General features: G+C 39.7%; 1 protein-coding gene across 6 annotated transcripts in view; it reads left to right on the forward strand.

Moving 5' to 3' along the window:
• Window positions 1-14,653, forward strand: part of hay (ATP-dependent DNA helicase hay) — a 461,732-nt gene that overhangs the window by 412,710 nt on the left and 34,369 nt on the right. For all 6 annotated transcript variants that reach the window (XM_090382541.1, XM_090382513.1, XM_090382523.1 and 3 more), the window contains one exon: window positions 9,959-10,107. In XM_090382541.1, the coding sequence (XP_090238667.1) occupies window positions 9,959-10,107 (149 nt within the window). The remainder of the gene's footprint in view (window positions 1-9,958; window positions 10,108-14,653) is intronic.

Below are 14,653 nucleotides of genomic sequence, written 5' to 3' on the forward strand. Positions count from 1 at the left end.
GAGATTTGGCATTTTAAAAGATTTACATAGCCTAGGCCTTAGAGGGCATCTGCCCTTTTTTATTCAAAACTTTTTAGCCAATCGATCGTTCCAAGTTCATGTGGGGTCCTCACTCTCTCGCTCCTTTAGCCAAGAGGAGGGAGTACCACAAGAATCAGTATTAAGTGTCACGCTTTTTGCCATCAAAATAAATTCCATCACTGAACAACTTCCTCCAACTGTACACAGTGCCCTCTATGTTGATGACTTTAGCATTTTTTGCCAGTCGTGCAACATGAGGGTTATCGAAAGACAACTGCAGAAAGCCATTGATAGTCTGAATTCCTGGGCACTTGCTAATGGCTTCAGGTTCTCGCCGGAGAAGACCGTTTGCGTACACTTTTGTCGCAAGCGTAATCTTCATCCTGAACCTGAATTAAGGCTCGGACAAAATGCTATTCCAGTAGCGGCGAACACAAAATTCTTGGGACTCATATTCGATAAAAAACTGACGTTTTTGGATCATATTCGTCAACTCCGCACAAAGTGCACAAGAGGTCTTAATATGCTCCGCTCGCTCTCCTCTTTATCTTGGGGTGCAGACCGATGCACCCTTCTACGGCTTTACCGTGCACTTGTGCGATCCAAATTAGATTATGGGTCCCAAGTATATTCTTCAGCCAGAGACAGTGCCATTCGATGGCTGGACCCTGTCCATCATCAGGCTATATGTATTGCTACTGGAGCATTTCGAACATCTCCTGTCCAGAGCTTATACGTCGAAGCAAACGAACCACCGTTATCGCTTCGACGTAAGCAGTTGTCTTTAAAGTACGCTTTAAAACTGAAATCCCTGCCAGACCATCCTACGTGGCCATTCGTTTTTGAGCCACGATGGGAAAATTTATACAATACCCGTAAGACTGCCAATCGTCCTTTTGGTATTCGTCTCCAAGAGCTACTCAAAGAACTTAATATCAAGGTAGACAAGGTTGCCCAAACACCAAAGCAACCCTTTCCACCCTTGTGTGCTCATGTCCCGGCATGTGACTTGTCCCTTAGAAATTGGGGAAAGTCGGACACTCCACCGTCGGTCTACCTGCAGCTTTTTTCAGCACACCGAGCTGAACATTCTGACTTCGCGCCAGTTTAAACAGATGGCTCGAAGTCGGAATCATATGTGGGATCTGCTGCTGTCTTTACAGACAGCACTACATCAGAGCAGATTCCCACTGAATGCAGTATATTTACTGCAGAGCTGCATGCTATAGAGTTAGCCTTGGATCACATTAGTGAATGCCAATACCAACGGTTCATTTTATAATCCGATTCTCTCAGCGTGTTACAGGCTTTGATATCTGTGAGGTATAATCCTCATCCAGTTCTGTCTAGTATTCAGCAGAAGATTCACTTCCTCAGTGAACGTGAATACGATATCTGCTTCTGCTGGATTCCCAGCCACATTGGGATTAGGGGAAATGATTTGGCTGACGCTGCAGCCAAATCAGCAATTCCCTATAATAATCGCTGCCTGTCAGTCCCCTATACAGACTACAGGCAAATAATACACCAAAACATACACTCCCAATGGCAGGACTCGTGGAATGGACAGACTGGCAATAAACTATATTGTATAAAGCCTGTAATTGAACCGTGGCAGTCTAGTCTGCGCAGGAATCGTAAGGAGGAAGTTGTTCTTGCTCGGATCCGCATAGGACATAGTCATTTGACTCATTCTTTTTTGCTGAGGGCTGATGACCCTCCTATGTGTGTGTCCTGTGGCACAATTTTAACGATTAGACACCTTTTAATTGACTGTCCAGATTTTAGCAATATCCGTTTTACCGCTTTTAACCATCTGACTGAGCCGTATACACTCAGTCAGATTTTATCCGACAATGACAACGTGTCTGCTGTTTTTAGCTATTTTAAATCAATAAAAGTTTTTAATTGTGTTTAATTTATGTTATTGTTACGTCTTTATTGATTTATTTTTTATATCTTTGTTATTATATATCTGGACATGGTGGCCTTACTAATTAGGCCACCAAGAATTTAAAAAAGAAAAAAAAATTATTTAAATATTACCTAGTCTTGGCGCATTATAGCCGTAGTTGCTAATGCGCCAAAAAACCCAAACAAACAAACAAACAAGCCCTTAAAAGATGATATCTGCTCTTCAACGTCATCAACCTTTGCCCCTGGCAGACATACCCTGGTCCTATTCCACCTATCCTTTTTGCACAACATGTTCCCCGTTTCCCTGATAATAGAGCCACCGACAACAACTAGTTCCTTTGGGACTAGCACATTCTGCCTTGGTGGTTGCCGTTGTGTTGTGTGAAGTTCAAGTAATTTGAATTTATCAAACTGCTAGCCTCAACTACCTGTGAAAGCATACAATCTAGTCTAAACCTCTTCCCCTATAATTTGAATTTATGCCCACAAGTTTTGGAATTCTCTATAACAGTGAAAATTCCAAACTTCCTTCATTTTACTAACCCCTCTCAGAGGGGTTAATATGATATATATTTAATATATTAATATATGTAATTAATATATTATATATTAATATAACATATTATAGATAATAAACCTTAATAATACGCTATTGGAGCTGGAATTACCGCGGCTGCTGGCACCAGACTTGCCCTCCAATAGATCCTCGTTAAAAGATTTAGAGTGTACTCATTCCAATTAAGAGGCCTCAATAGAGTCCCGTAGTGTTATTTTTCATCACTGTCTCCCTGTGCTGGGAGTGGGTAATTTGCGCACCTGCTGCCTTCCTTGGATGTGGTAGCCGTTTCTCAGGCTTCCTCTCCGGAATCGAACCATGATTCCCCGTTACGACCATGGTAGGCGCATAACCTACCATCTTTAGTAGGCTAGAGCCCTACAGACTGGAGATGTCTGCGAGCCCCACAGACTGGAGATGTGTAAATGTATCCCTAATTCACAAAGGGGATCAATGGGTGACACAAGTAATTACAGACCTATAAGTTTAACTTGCGTTCCGGGAAAAATAATGGAATCACTGGTTAAAGATGCATTGCAGGATAATCTAGACAAGATTCAAGTAATAGTTAAGACACAGCATGGGTTTGTTAAAGGGAGGTCATGTGGTTGCACAATGTAAAATTACAACTTCGTATTCAGCTTCAGCTTATAACTGTTGAAGGTGGTTAAGGCTATGTGTCAAGGTGGTTAAGGCTATGAACATTATAAACCTCAATCAGGTCACCTCTGAGGTGCCTGGTTGCCAAGCTCTCTAGCCCACATATTTGGAGTCTTTCCTCATGTGGTTGCCAATTTGCCAACCTCACCATGCAAGTTGCTCGTCTTTGGACCCTTTCAAGGAGCTCAATGTCTTTGTTCAGATGGAGTCTCCATACTTGAACACAGTATTCCAAATGTAGTCTTACAATTTCCTTATACAGTGGGATTGTGACCTCCATATCTCAGCAGGATAATGTTCGATTAATCATCGATAGAACACCATGGGCTTTCCTGGCTGCCTGTATTATAACTCCCAAATGCCTTTCTTCCTCTACTGTTTTTAATTCAACCACACCACGTGTATAGGCGCCTCTGTAGCCAGGTAGGAAGGAGCAGCAATGCGTAGCAGACACTTCTTGATTAGACCGGGGTTCGAACCCGTCATCACCAAATATGGAGGATGTGGAAAGTTCAGGGAATGACCACCGCATATTCCCTTAGCAATATGGCCTTAATTGCTAATGCTTCTAAAAATCAAATAACTAACAAATCACATGTATAATTTATTTTGGGTTTGCTATTCCCCAAGTGTAAGACCTTACATTTTGCTGCATTAAAATATAGCTGCCACTTTTCTGACCATTCTTGCAGCCTGTTCAAGTCGTCATGATGGAGTGCTGCTTGGTAAAAAAAAAAAAGTAAAGTGCAGCCATTATCAACCCACTGCAGGATGGAAGCCTCCTCAACAATTCATGCTGAGGGAAATTCGTGCTGCTTGGTACTAATCATTAACTACTCTACCAATCTTTGTAGTCTGCAAATGTTGGCTTCAAGACTTCTATCCTATCATTGATGTTGTTGATGAAAATCAGAAACAGTGGTTAAAGAACCGATCCCTGGTTGACCCCACTTCTGACTTGTTGTTGTTTGGTTTTTTTAGGAGCATTAGCAACTAAGGGCACATTGCTCCACGGATATGCGGTGGTCATTCCTTGACCTTTCCGCATCCTCCATATTTGGTGATGACGGGCTCGAACCCCGGTCTAATCAAGAAGCGTGTGCTACACACTGCTGCTCCTGCCCACCTGGCTACGGAGGCACCACTTCTGACTTGACACCAGCTTAAGAACATCCATTAATCACAACCCTCTGCCTTCTGTTCTGCAGCCACCCAGCAGTCCATCTTAGAATTTTTCCAGTAATCCCAACATGTTCTGGCTTATGAAGTAACCTCTCCTGAGGTGACTGAGTCAAATGCCTTGTTAAAATCCAATTGTATAAATTGTGTAAATTTACAGTGTAATTGTGTAAATGTAATTATGACAGGTGTTAAATTGAACTCGGTGCATGTAGAGTGTGTGTTGTTATAACAGTCCTCCCAGATTAGACTGCAGTAAACATCCTAACAGGAAACCTATCTTTTTACCCTACAGACATGTCCCCTTCTTCGGAGGGGACATGTCTGACACCAGCTGCAGCTGGCCTGGCCAGTGCGATTTCTGTTGCTACATTCACACATGAGGAATTCTGTAGGGAAGTGGAGGCCATAAGTTATCATGCTCTAACAGGGAGCTAAATGATTTTGTAATAACTGAGAGAAAAGTGGAGAAGAAATTGTTGAAGATAAACATAGGAAGGAACTTGGTGTAGGTGGGATCTATCCAGTTATATTAAGGGAGGCAGCAAAGGAAGTAAGCAAACCCTTAGCTATAATTATGAGTACATCCTTGGATTCAGGGGTGAGCCCCACAGACTGGAGATGTGTAAATGTATCCCTAATTCACAATGGAGATCAAAGGGTGACATAAGTAATTACTGACCCGTAAGTTTAACTTGTGTTCCAGGAAAAATAATGGTAAAATGGAAAAATAATCACTGGTTAAAGATGCATTGCAGGATCATCTAGACAAGATTGCAGTAATAGTTAAGACACAGCATGGGTTTGTTAAAGGGAGGTCTTGGCTGACCAATTTGATTGAATACTATGATGTGGTCACAAAGGAACTGTATGCAAAAAATTATTTTGATAACATATACTTGGATTTCAGGAAAGTTTTTTGAAAGTTTTTGAGTCTTCCAAATCAAAATAAAGTTTTTGATTTGGAAGACTGCTGTACAAAATGTAGCTGTATGGCATTATGGGCAAGTTGCTGCTATGGATAAAGGGATGGCTGTGTTGGAGAAAACAGAGAGTGGTAATCAATGGACACTGCTCTTCATGTACTAATGTTATCAGTGGAGTCCCCAGGGTTAAGAGTTGTGCCCATTATTTCTGTATTTATCAATGATATTGTTGAAAATATATCAGGCTTCATGTCCAAGTTTGCAGATGATACAAAGGTTGGTAGGATTGTTATTGACAGTAATGACAGTACACTGCTGCAATAGGATCTAGAAAAGTTGGACAGATGGGCTGAGAAGTGGCAAATGAAGTTTAACATTGACAAATGCAAAGTACACTGAGTGGACAGAAATCATGGTATACCTACTTAGAAATGGGTATGCCCAGATAAGGACAATCACACAGCAAGGCATTGAGTCCACTAGTTCATGAAAGTGTTTCACAAGTATTTCCATCCATGCTTGCTGCACCGCTGTCTATAATTCATCATTCTTGGGTGGAGGCTCCATAGCTCGAACGGACCTTTCCACAGCATCCCAAAGATGCTCCACAGGGTTCATGTCTGGTGAACGGAGAGACCATTCCATGGTGGTAAAATCTACGGAATGCTCTTAGAACCATGTTCTAGTCACCACTGCTACGTGGGGAGCACATTGTCCTGCTGGAAGAGTCCATTGCCCAGTGGGTATACAGTGACCATGAAGGGATGCAGATGGTCTGCAAGGATGGACACGGAACCTGGACTGTTCAGAGATGCGTCTAGACCTACCAGAGGTCACATCGTGTGCCAGTTGAACACACCCCAGATCATTACCGACCGTCCACTTGCCTGAACAGTTTCTTGTGGGCATGATGCGTGCACAGCTTCCTGCAGTTTCCGCCAGATACGCACCCTCCTGTCTACTTGAAATAACTGGAAACAGGACTCATTGCACTAGGAGACCCATCTCCAATCATCCAAGGTCCAGTGCCGATGTTCTTTTGCCCAGTTGAGGCATAGAGTCCTGTGTCGTCATGTTAACAATGGGACTCTGGGTCAGCGGCTCCCAAAACGTATTCTGGTTAATGATCACCTGATGGTCTTGGTGGAGAAGTTTCTGGCACCTCCCTCATTGAAGTTGACGGTGATTTATGCCACTGTTGCTCTCCAGTTGGCTGAAACGAGAGACATGTCAATGCCCACATTCATCCACCACCTTTCTCCGCCCACAGTGCTGTCCACAATGAGTTGTTTTTTCTAGAAATGGCATATTCCTGATACACCCTTGATACTGTCGAAGAGGGATAGTTCAATTTCTGTACCACATTCACAATAGAGGGACCCTTGTGTCAGGCATCCACTATCATCCGTCTTTCAAAGTCGGTTAACTCACGACGTTTATCCGTACTGACATCGAATTACCATTTACATAAATGCAGTGTATCTATATACCTGCCAAGCGGAGGGTTCATCCACTAGCAAGAAGGGTGACAGCGTCACATTGCCCAGGAACCAGGTATCCCATGAATTTTGTCCTTTCAGTGTACTATATATGGCTAGCAGTAATTCCAGAGTAATGTACCAACTGTGCAATACTACATTCATGGTAGTGGAGAATGAAAAGAACTGTGGGTAATTGTGCAGATATGAAGTTTTCAGTGCAGTACAGGCAGGCTGCCAGAGCAGGTCATGGGGTTTGTCAATGATATACAGGAACTTTGCTAGCACGGTTAAGGAGGTGATTATCTCTTTGTATAAGGCAGTGAAAGTTAATTTGTTTTGCAGGCTGTACTGATTGATTCGAGAAAAATTAGTATTTTCATTTTCCATATCTGGTTACATATAAAAGGTAGTTTCTGTTTTCATGTTACTGTTTCTCATGCTATATATAAAAAATTCAAGGTCCCAACACTTATGTGCAACAAAGCTATGTCAGTTTGTTTTTTTTAGATTTTATTGAAATTATCAAAATGACTTTTGTTTTTTAAAAAAAATACTTTACTCTTGCATTTTTTAAAAAATGCCTTACTTTTAAATGTTCACTTTCGAAAATTTACAACTTGAAAAGGACAAAGGATCACTGCTTTTCAGTATTAAGGTGAATAAATAAATATAATTATACACCTAAAATTGAAAATATTGGAAAATTTTATTAGCAGAAAATCTTCAGATTGGAGAGCCTTGTACAATTCAAGTTTATTTTCGCAGTCCATATACTTATTTTTGAACCATGTTTTGGCTTGAAGATCGATATGTTCAAATTGCAAGCTGGGCTTTTAGTTTCCAGCCATAGAAGTAAATGGATTCTCAAACAAGCTTATGTCTTTTTCAGATCTTATATCAGCAAATCAACTTTCAAACTCGTCAAAAAGTAAATATAATAATGAGAAGCAACAATTTTTTTGGAAATACGTGTTTCTCTTTTAGCTCGATACAACCTTCAAAGTAAACTAAATTATCTCACTCAATTTGGGATTTAAATAATATGAACTTATTCCGAAATTATTTGATTTCACTATACAAATCGGAGACCAATTTTTCTTTACCTTGTAATTTTAAATTAAGAGCATTTAAATAATAACTAGAAATGTCTGTAAGAATTACAAGATCAAACAGCCACTGCATATTGATAGTTGTTTTATTGGTTTCCCTTTTTCTGTCATAAAAATATCAATTTCATGATGCAGTTTGAAGAAACGATATAACACTTTGCCATGGCTGAGCCATCTCACTGCACAACGTAAAATTACAACTTCATATTCAGCTTCAGATTATAACTGTTGAAGGTGGTTAAGGCTATGTGTCATTTACATCAGTACTGTCTTCCAGTGCCACACTAAAATATTTCATTTGTTTTTATGTTTTCAAAAGTTGTTCGAACAAAAACTTTCCAATATCTTCTACTCTTCTCATAATTGTTTGTCGAGACAAACTAATGTCTGTATCATTGTTCATTTCTCTGGACAAATTTCTTCCACAGCTTTTAACAAATGTTTAACAAATTCATCATCACTGAACGGTTAAACTTTCAAAAGCAATCAAATGCGCAACTTGATAACTGCCACTTACAGCAGATAAATTTCTTGACTGGTACGTTTTCAGTGTTGTTTTCTTAATTTGTTTTGTAACATTGGACACTTCTTTTTGCAACACTCCTTTATATTGATCATAAGATTCATGCTTGATATCATAGTGTCATTTTAAATTATATCCTTTAAAATCTGACACAGTCTCCTTGCACACCATACACTACTTTTTCTTCATACTCAATGCTGTTTTAGTTCACTTTCTGTGCAAGCCATATAAAAATTATTTGCAGGCCGGATTTGGCCCACAGGGTATAGGTTGGACACCACTGGTATAGGGCAGTGGTCAGACCACACCTTGAGTACTGCATACAGGTCTGAAAACCTAATTTTAGGAAGGATGTAGAGCTGCTGAAATGAGTACAGAGAAGAGCAGCAGAATTGGTGAGGGGAACAAAGGGGTGCTCTTACTGAGAAAGGTTTAAGTTCTGAAAACTGCAGCATCTGAAGTCTAGGCACCTGTAATATGATCTGATTGATCTAATATAGGGTTTTGAGTAATGCAAAAACATAGATAATTATTCATCTTGGATACCAAAAAAAAAAATAGACTATTATGTTATGACCTTGGATGAGAAGTTGCCCTTCTTCCAGTCTTCATTATTGTGCATCTCTCACAATGACAAAGTTTTTTTGGATCATATTTTACCTGATACCAACTAACAGTCAAGAAGTTTTTAAATTAGTACTTGATTTTTTTGAAATTAATAATTCACTGTTCCTGTGGTCCTTGGTTTTCCCTAAATTTTTTTTATGCTTTCACTCATTTAACCAACTCACTTTGGTTAAAACTCATTTTAAACCAATTTTTGTATGGAAAAAAAAAAAAACATGTCAATAAAAAATAGTCCTTCATTGCTGTGGGCAGGAGCAGCAGTGCGTAGCATACACTTCTTGATTAGACCGGGGTTCGAGCCCGTAACCACCAAATACAGAGGATGCAGAAAGATCAGGGAATGACCACCGCATACCCTCGGAGCAATATGGCCTTAGTTGCTAATGCTCCTAAAAAAAACCAAAACAACAAACAACAACCTTCATTGCAATTGAAGTTTATGCAAGGGGGGGAGCAGAAGCAGTTTGTATGGGTTTGACTTCCATTATAGCACCAACTGGAGGAGCTAGGTTTACCTGTAACATGGAGTATGCTTCTATCCAACTGTTATTGAAATAATAGAGGATGAAATATTTCAAAATAGTATGCTAAAATGATGTAAGTAAAAATGACTTAGTTATTGCCACAGAAAATGTATATGCATTAGATTACTGCACTTTTGAGCATACTTAGGTAAAAGACAGTTCTGAATGCCATTAAATTAAAACAATTTTGAAGATTTTTATTATTTTTTTTCTTAATTTATGCATTCTTTTTTTTTTTTTTCCATTGAAATTATTTCCATTGAAAATATATGCAGAGTGATGAGGTTGTTGGGATAGACTTTTAATTTAATTCAATTCCATTATATTCAGTTCAGTTCAGAATTCACTTCTCTTAATATTAGAAACATTATGGTTATATTTTAACTCTGGTTGACAATGAGCAATGCTACTTTTTTCCTATCTCTTACAAATTAGGAGCAATGGCAGAAGAATACAATGCATTTTTCTATTCACTTGTATCTCAAGATACAATGGAAATGCATTATTCACGTAAGCGGCAGAGATTCTTAGTAAATCAAGGCTACAGCTATAAAGTTATTACAAAACTGGCTGGAATGGATGACGTAAGTAACTTTTATCAACCAGTTAACAATTGTTAATTTTTTTGTGTGTAAATGGAGAAGAAAGTGTTGTATTTCATTTTGGTAACTGAAATTTTAATGAGGTTATTTTAACTATGACAAAGAAATGGCTACTATGATGTTTGAAGCATTCGAAACAACATTTAATCACAGAACAACAAAATGACACATAAATGAAAACATATTAGGGCACCATTTTTCAACATTCGCCCATTACATTCAGACATTTTTCCCACTGTGTTATGAGTGCATTCATATTTCTGTTGTATAACATATTTTTGTTCAACAAGATTTCAAGTTTAAATTCATTTTTATTACCAATTTGATAGCCTCCGTAGCCGAGTGGGCAAGAGCGGGAGTGCAGTAGCACACGCTCTTTGAGTAGACCGGGGTTCAAGCCCCTGACTGCTGAATACGGTCGATCTGTCAACCCGCACTGGACCAACGTGGAAGATTATGGTCCATCTCCCTCAGCATGAATTGTTGAGGAGGCTTCCATCCTGCAGTGGGTTGATAATGGCTGCACTTTTTTTTTTTTTTTTTTACAGATGTATTTTCTCACATCTGGCTATCAAATGCACATTTCAGTGAATATTAAGCTCTAACAACTAAACTTATTTACAATTTGTAAACATTTATGATTATATATATATATATATATATATATATATATATATATATATATAAAAGAAAAATCTGTTTATGCTCTGAAAATGACAAGTTCAATTGGCAACTAATAATTTTGCCAAGAATACTTCAATACTTCAAGGATACTTCGGTCCCTGAGGTTGTCATCAACATTCCCTCAGATATGCCAGACAAGCAGTACTTGCTACCTGGGAGTCTAAAATGCTGATGGAACTGATATTCGGGTGACACTCAAGTCAAGTGGAACCAATTTCAGCGAAGTCCGGACGGTCTGTGACAGCCAAATCCTCTGCTTGCACCTTCACGATGGTGGGACTGTTAGTAATCCTGGTTATAATCTCCATGCACAAGTACATGGTGGGTGACCACCCAGGTGTGAACCAACGTAAGCAGGGGTCAAGGTGTGGCGCCCACACCACATGGAGGAACGCCGCCCCTCTATGTTACCAGGCAGTACTAGGTGGTAGATGACTCTCATCAACCAGTGAAATACCGCCACTTTGCTTATTGGAGGCTTGAAGTGGTGGAACCCATGTTTAGTCTCTAGAGCTAAGTTCCGGTCAACCCTTCCCTATCTCTTCTATCATGCAGTATGATTGATGACTTTTGAGGTTATGATGAACGTCATGGGAAATCCAATATTCCTTACATTTCGAGGGTACAGCTCTAAAACGGTGTTCGCAGGCCAGCCACTAGTAAGTACACTGGACCGAACCTGTTGGTAACTCTCTAGGAGGCTTCCGGATCAGCTAGTGTATAATCTTGCTACCTCTACTCTGCCAGATAGTGACTGGAGGGAGTCCGAGTAGTGTGTATGCGGGGAGCATTGTCAAGGCCACGTTATGTCAAGGATCTGGGTATATTCTTACCACGTGTACGCCATATCCAAAAATTTCATTACTTCATACAGCATGTCCCACCCACTTTTTCTTACTATTGAATACACCATGAATTGTCAAACTAATAGAGCAAGCTTATCTGCGAAAAGGTCTAAACCTCCCAAGCACTTCCTAATTCATTTCACAAATATACGTGGTCTCAATTCTAATCTCAACGATGTCCATTTCCACTTGCAGTCTGCCAAACCCCATGTACTTTTTCTGACAGAATCTCAGTTATCGGTTGATTCAACTACTACTCATCTCGGATGCCCAAATTATTTGCTGTATGATTCCTTTCGCCTCAAAGGTGGTACTTGTGCATATGTCCGTTCTGATATTCCCTGTCAGAGACTTGGCAATTTGGAATCTCCTCTCTTTGATCTTCTCTGGCTTAAAATCTCTCTACTTCATTGTGTCAAATTCATCTGTTGTCTCTACCATTCTCCCAACTCCACTAATCACTTGGAGCTCTTTGACTTCCTCTCTTTGCAACTTGACTTTCTCCAGTCCAACTTTCCTAACAGTGGGGTAATTTTCCTCGGTGATTTTAATGTTCACAACTCCAGCTGGCTTCTGTTTTCTAGTGACACCTACTCAGCAGGTTGAGATGCTGAGGCTTTTGCAATTACTAATGACCTAGCACAGATTGTTCATTTACCTACAAGAATACCAGACAATCCTAATCATACAGCCAATACGCTTGATCTTTTTCTCACAAACAACACTTCTAAGCACACGGTCAAAGTGAGAGGTCTTTTAGGCACTTCAGATCACAACTTGTTGATTGTCTCTTCTCCAATGGAACCTTTATCTCATGGCTATTCCCAACCTCATGTTGTTTGGCATTACAAGAATGCAAAATGGGATGACCTGTGAGACTTCTTTTCCTTGGTCGGATTACTGTTTCAAAACTTCTAATGTCAACGTTTGCTCAGATCGTGTCAGTGAAATTATTCTTGCAGGAATGGAATCCTTTATCCCACACTCCACTTTAAAATCTCGTCCTTTATCCAAACCTTGGTTTTCCAATAAATGTGCTAAGGCTGTTCGAGAGAAGAATGTTGCTTATCATAATTGGCTTCTTTCTAATTCTTCAGTTTCATTTTCTGCCTACACCAAAGCTCGCAACAATTGTAAAGCAGTTATTAATCAGTCCAAACTAGAATTTGAACAGGCTAAGAGTAGAAAACTTGCTTCTTGCCCTAATGGTAGCCGAGCATTCTGGTCTCTTGCCAAAGCTATTGGCTGCAACTTTTGCCCATCTCTGCTCCCACCTCTGTCCAAACCAGATGGTTCTGTTGTCACTTCAGACAAGGATAAAGCTGACCTGCTAGCATCCCATTTTTCTTCCAGCTCATGTATTAATGATCTTGGTAAAACACCTCCCACCATTCCCAACACACTCCATTCAATGCCTCCTGTGGTCTTCCGTCAAAAGGATATCAGAAGGATTTTGATGAATCTCGATGCTAAGAAAGCTCCAGGTCCTGATGGTATTTCTCCACTTGTTCTCAAAACCTGTGCTCTTGAACTTACTCCTATTCTTTGCCGCCTTTTTTTCATTTTCTTATTCCAAAGGTGCTTTTCCTTGTGCTTGGAAATTTGCTCATATTCAGTCAGTTCCTAAAAAGGGTGACAAATCCCTCCCATCCAATTATTGTCCCATTGCAATTACTTCTACTCTTTCTAAAGTAATGGAGAAATCAATTAACCGCCAACTCTTAAACTACCTAGAAACCTTCCGTCTGGTCAACGATCGCCAGTATGGATTCCGTCAGTGTCAATCCACTGGTGATGTTCTGGCTTATGTTACCCATTTATGGACTAATTCAATGGAAAGGTTCGGTGAAACACAAGTAGTTGCTCTTGACATCTCAAAGTCTTTTGATCATGTTTGGCATAAAGGTCTTCTAAACAAGCTTTCGTCTTATGGTTTGCCAACTGTTTTTAGTAATTGGTTATCCAGTTTTCTCTCTGATTGCTCACTGAGGGTGATGGTAGATGGCTCTCTCTGTTTTCTAACTTCTCCACTAATGCCGGTGTCCCCCCCCAAGGTTCAGTTCTTTCCCCCACTCTTTTCCTCTTGTATATTAATGACCTTCTTCCATTGACTGGAAATCTTATATATCTCTTTTGGGGATTACCCTGCCCTTATTCTAATTATTCTAATCTCTCTTGGCACAAGCACATTACAAATATTGCTTCCTCTGCATCCAAAAAACTTGGTTTTCTCTTTCGATCTTGGCGTTACTTTTCTTCTAAACAACTGCTCACTCTGTATAAATCGCAAATCCGCTCTGCCATGGAATATTGTTCCCACATCTGGGGTGGTGCCCCCAAAACCTCTCTCAGGCTACTTGATTCCATTCAGAAGAGGGCAGTTAGGTTAATTAATGATTCATCTCTAACAGAGTCTCTCCACTCGCTTTCTCATAGACGTACTGTTTCTGCTGCATGCATCTTGTACAGATACTTCCATGGGCACTGTTCTTCTGAATTGGCTTCTATAATTCCCACTCTCTCTTTCAAAACAGTCCGAACACGTGCCACCACTAGCCAACATCCATTTACTGTCCAACTTCAAACCCACAGAACGAACTTTTCATCTTTCTCATTTATTTTCAACTGCCGTTTTTCTGGAACAACCTTCCTTCATACATATTTCTAGAAAATTACAGTCTACAGAAGTTCAAGTCCAATGTCAACATATATCTTCTTTCGTCTTCTCAACCTCCAACCCAAGCATGGTACTAAGTACTATAGGTTCTAATACCTCTCATGTTTGGGGTTCACATAAAAAAAAAAAATAACCATATTTAGCAGTGCCGTAGGCTGAACTACAGATGAATGAATGCTTGTACTCTTGCACTGACTGCTTGGCTGAATTCTCATGGTTAAAAATGTAAATAACAGTTTAGTTTGTTAAATGTAAACAAATGAATAAGTAGAGTCACAAAAGATGTTGTTATGTACGTAACATCAATTTTAAATACAAGCCT

This window comes from Mastigoproctus giganteus, chromosome 1 (assembly GCF_048544385.1).
Source record: "Mastigoproctus giganteus isolate SK-2022 chromosome 1, ASM4854438v1, whole genome shotgun sequence".
In the NCBI taxonomy this organism is placed as follows: Eukaryota; Metazoa; Arthropoda; class Arachnida; order Uropygi; family Thelyphonidae; genus Mastigoproctus; species Mastigoproctus giganteus.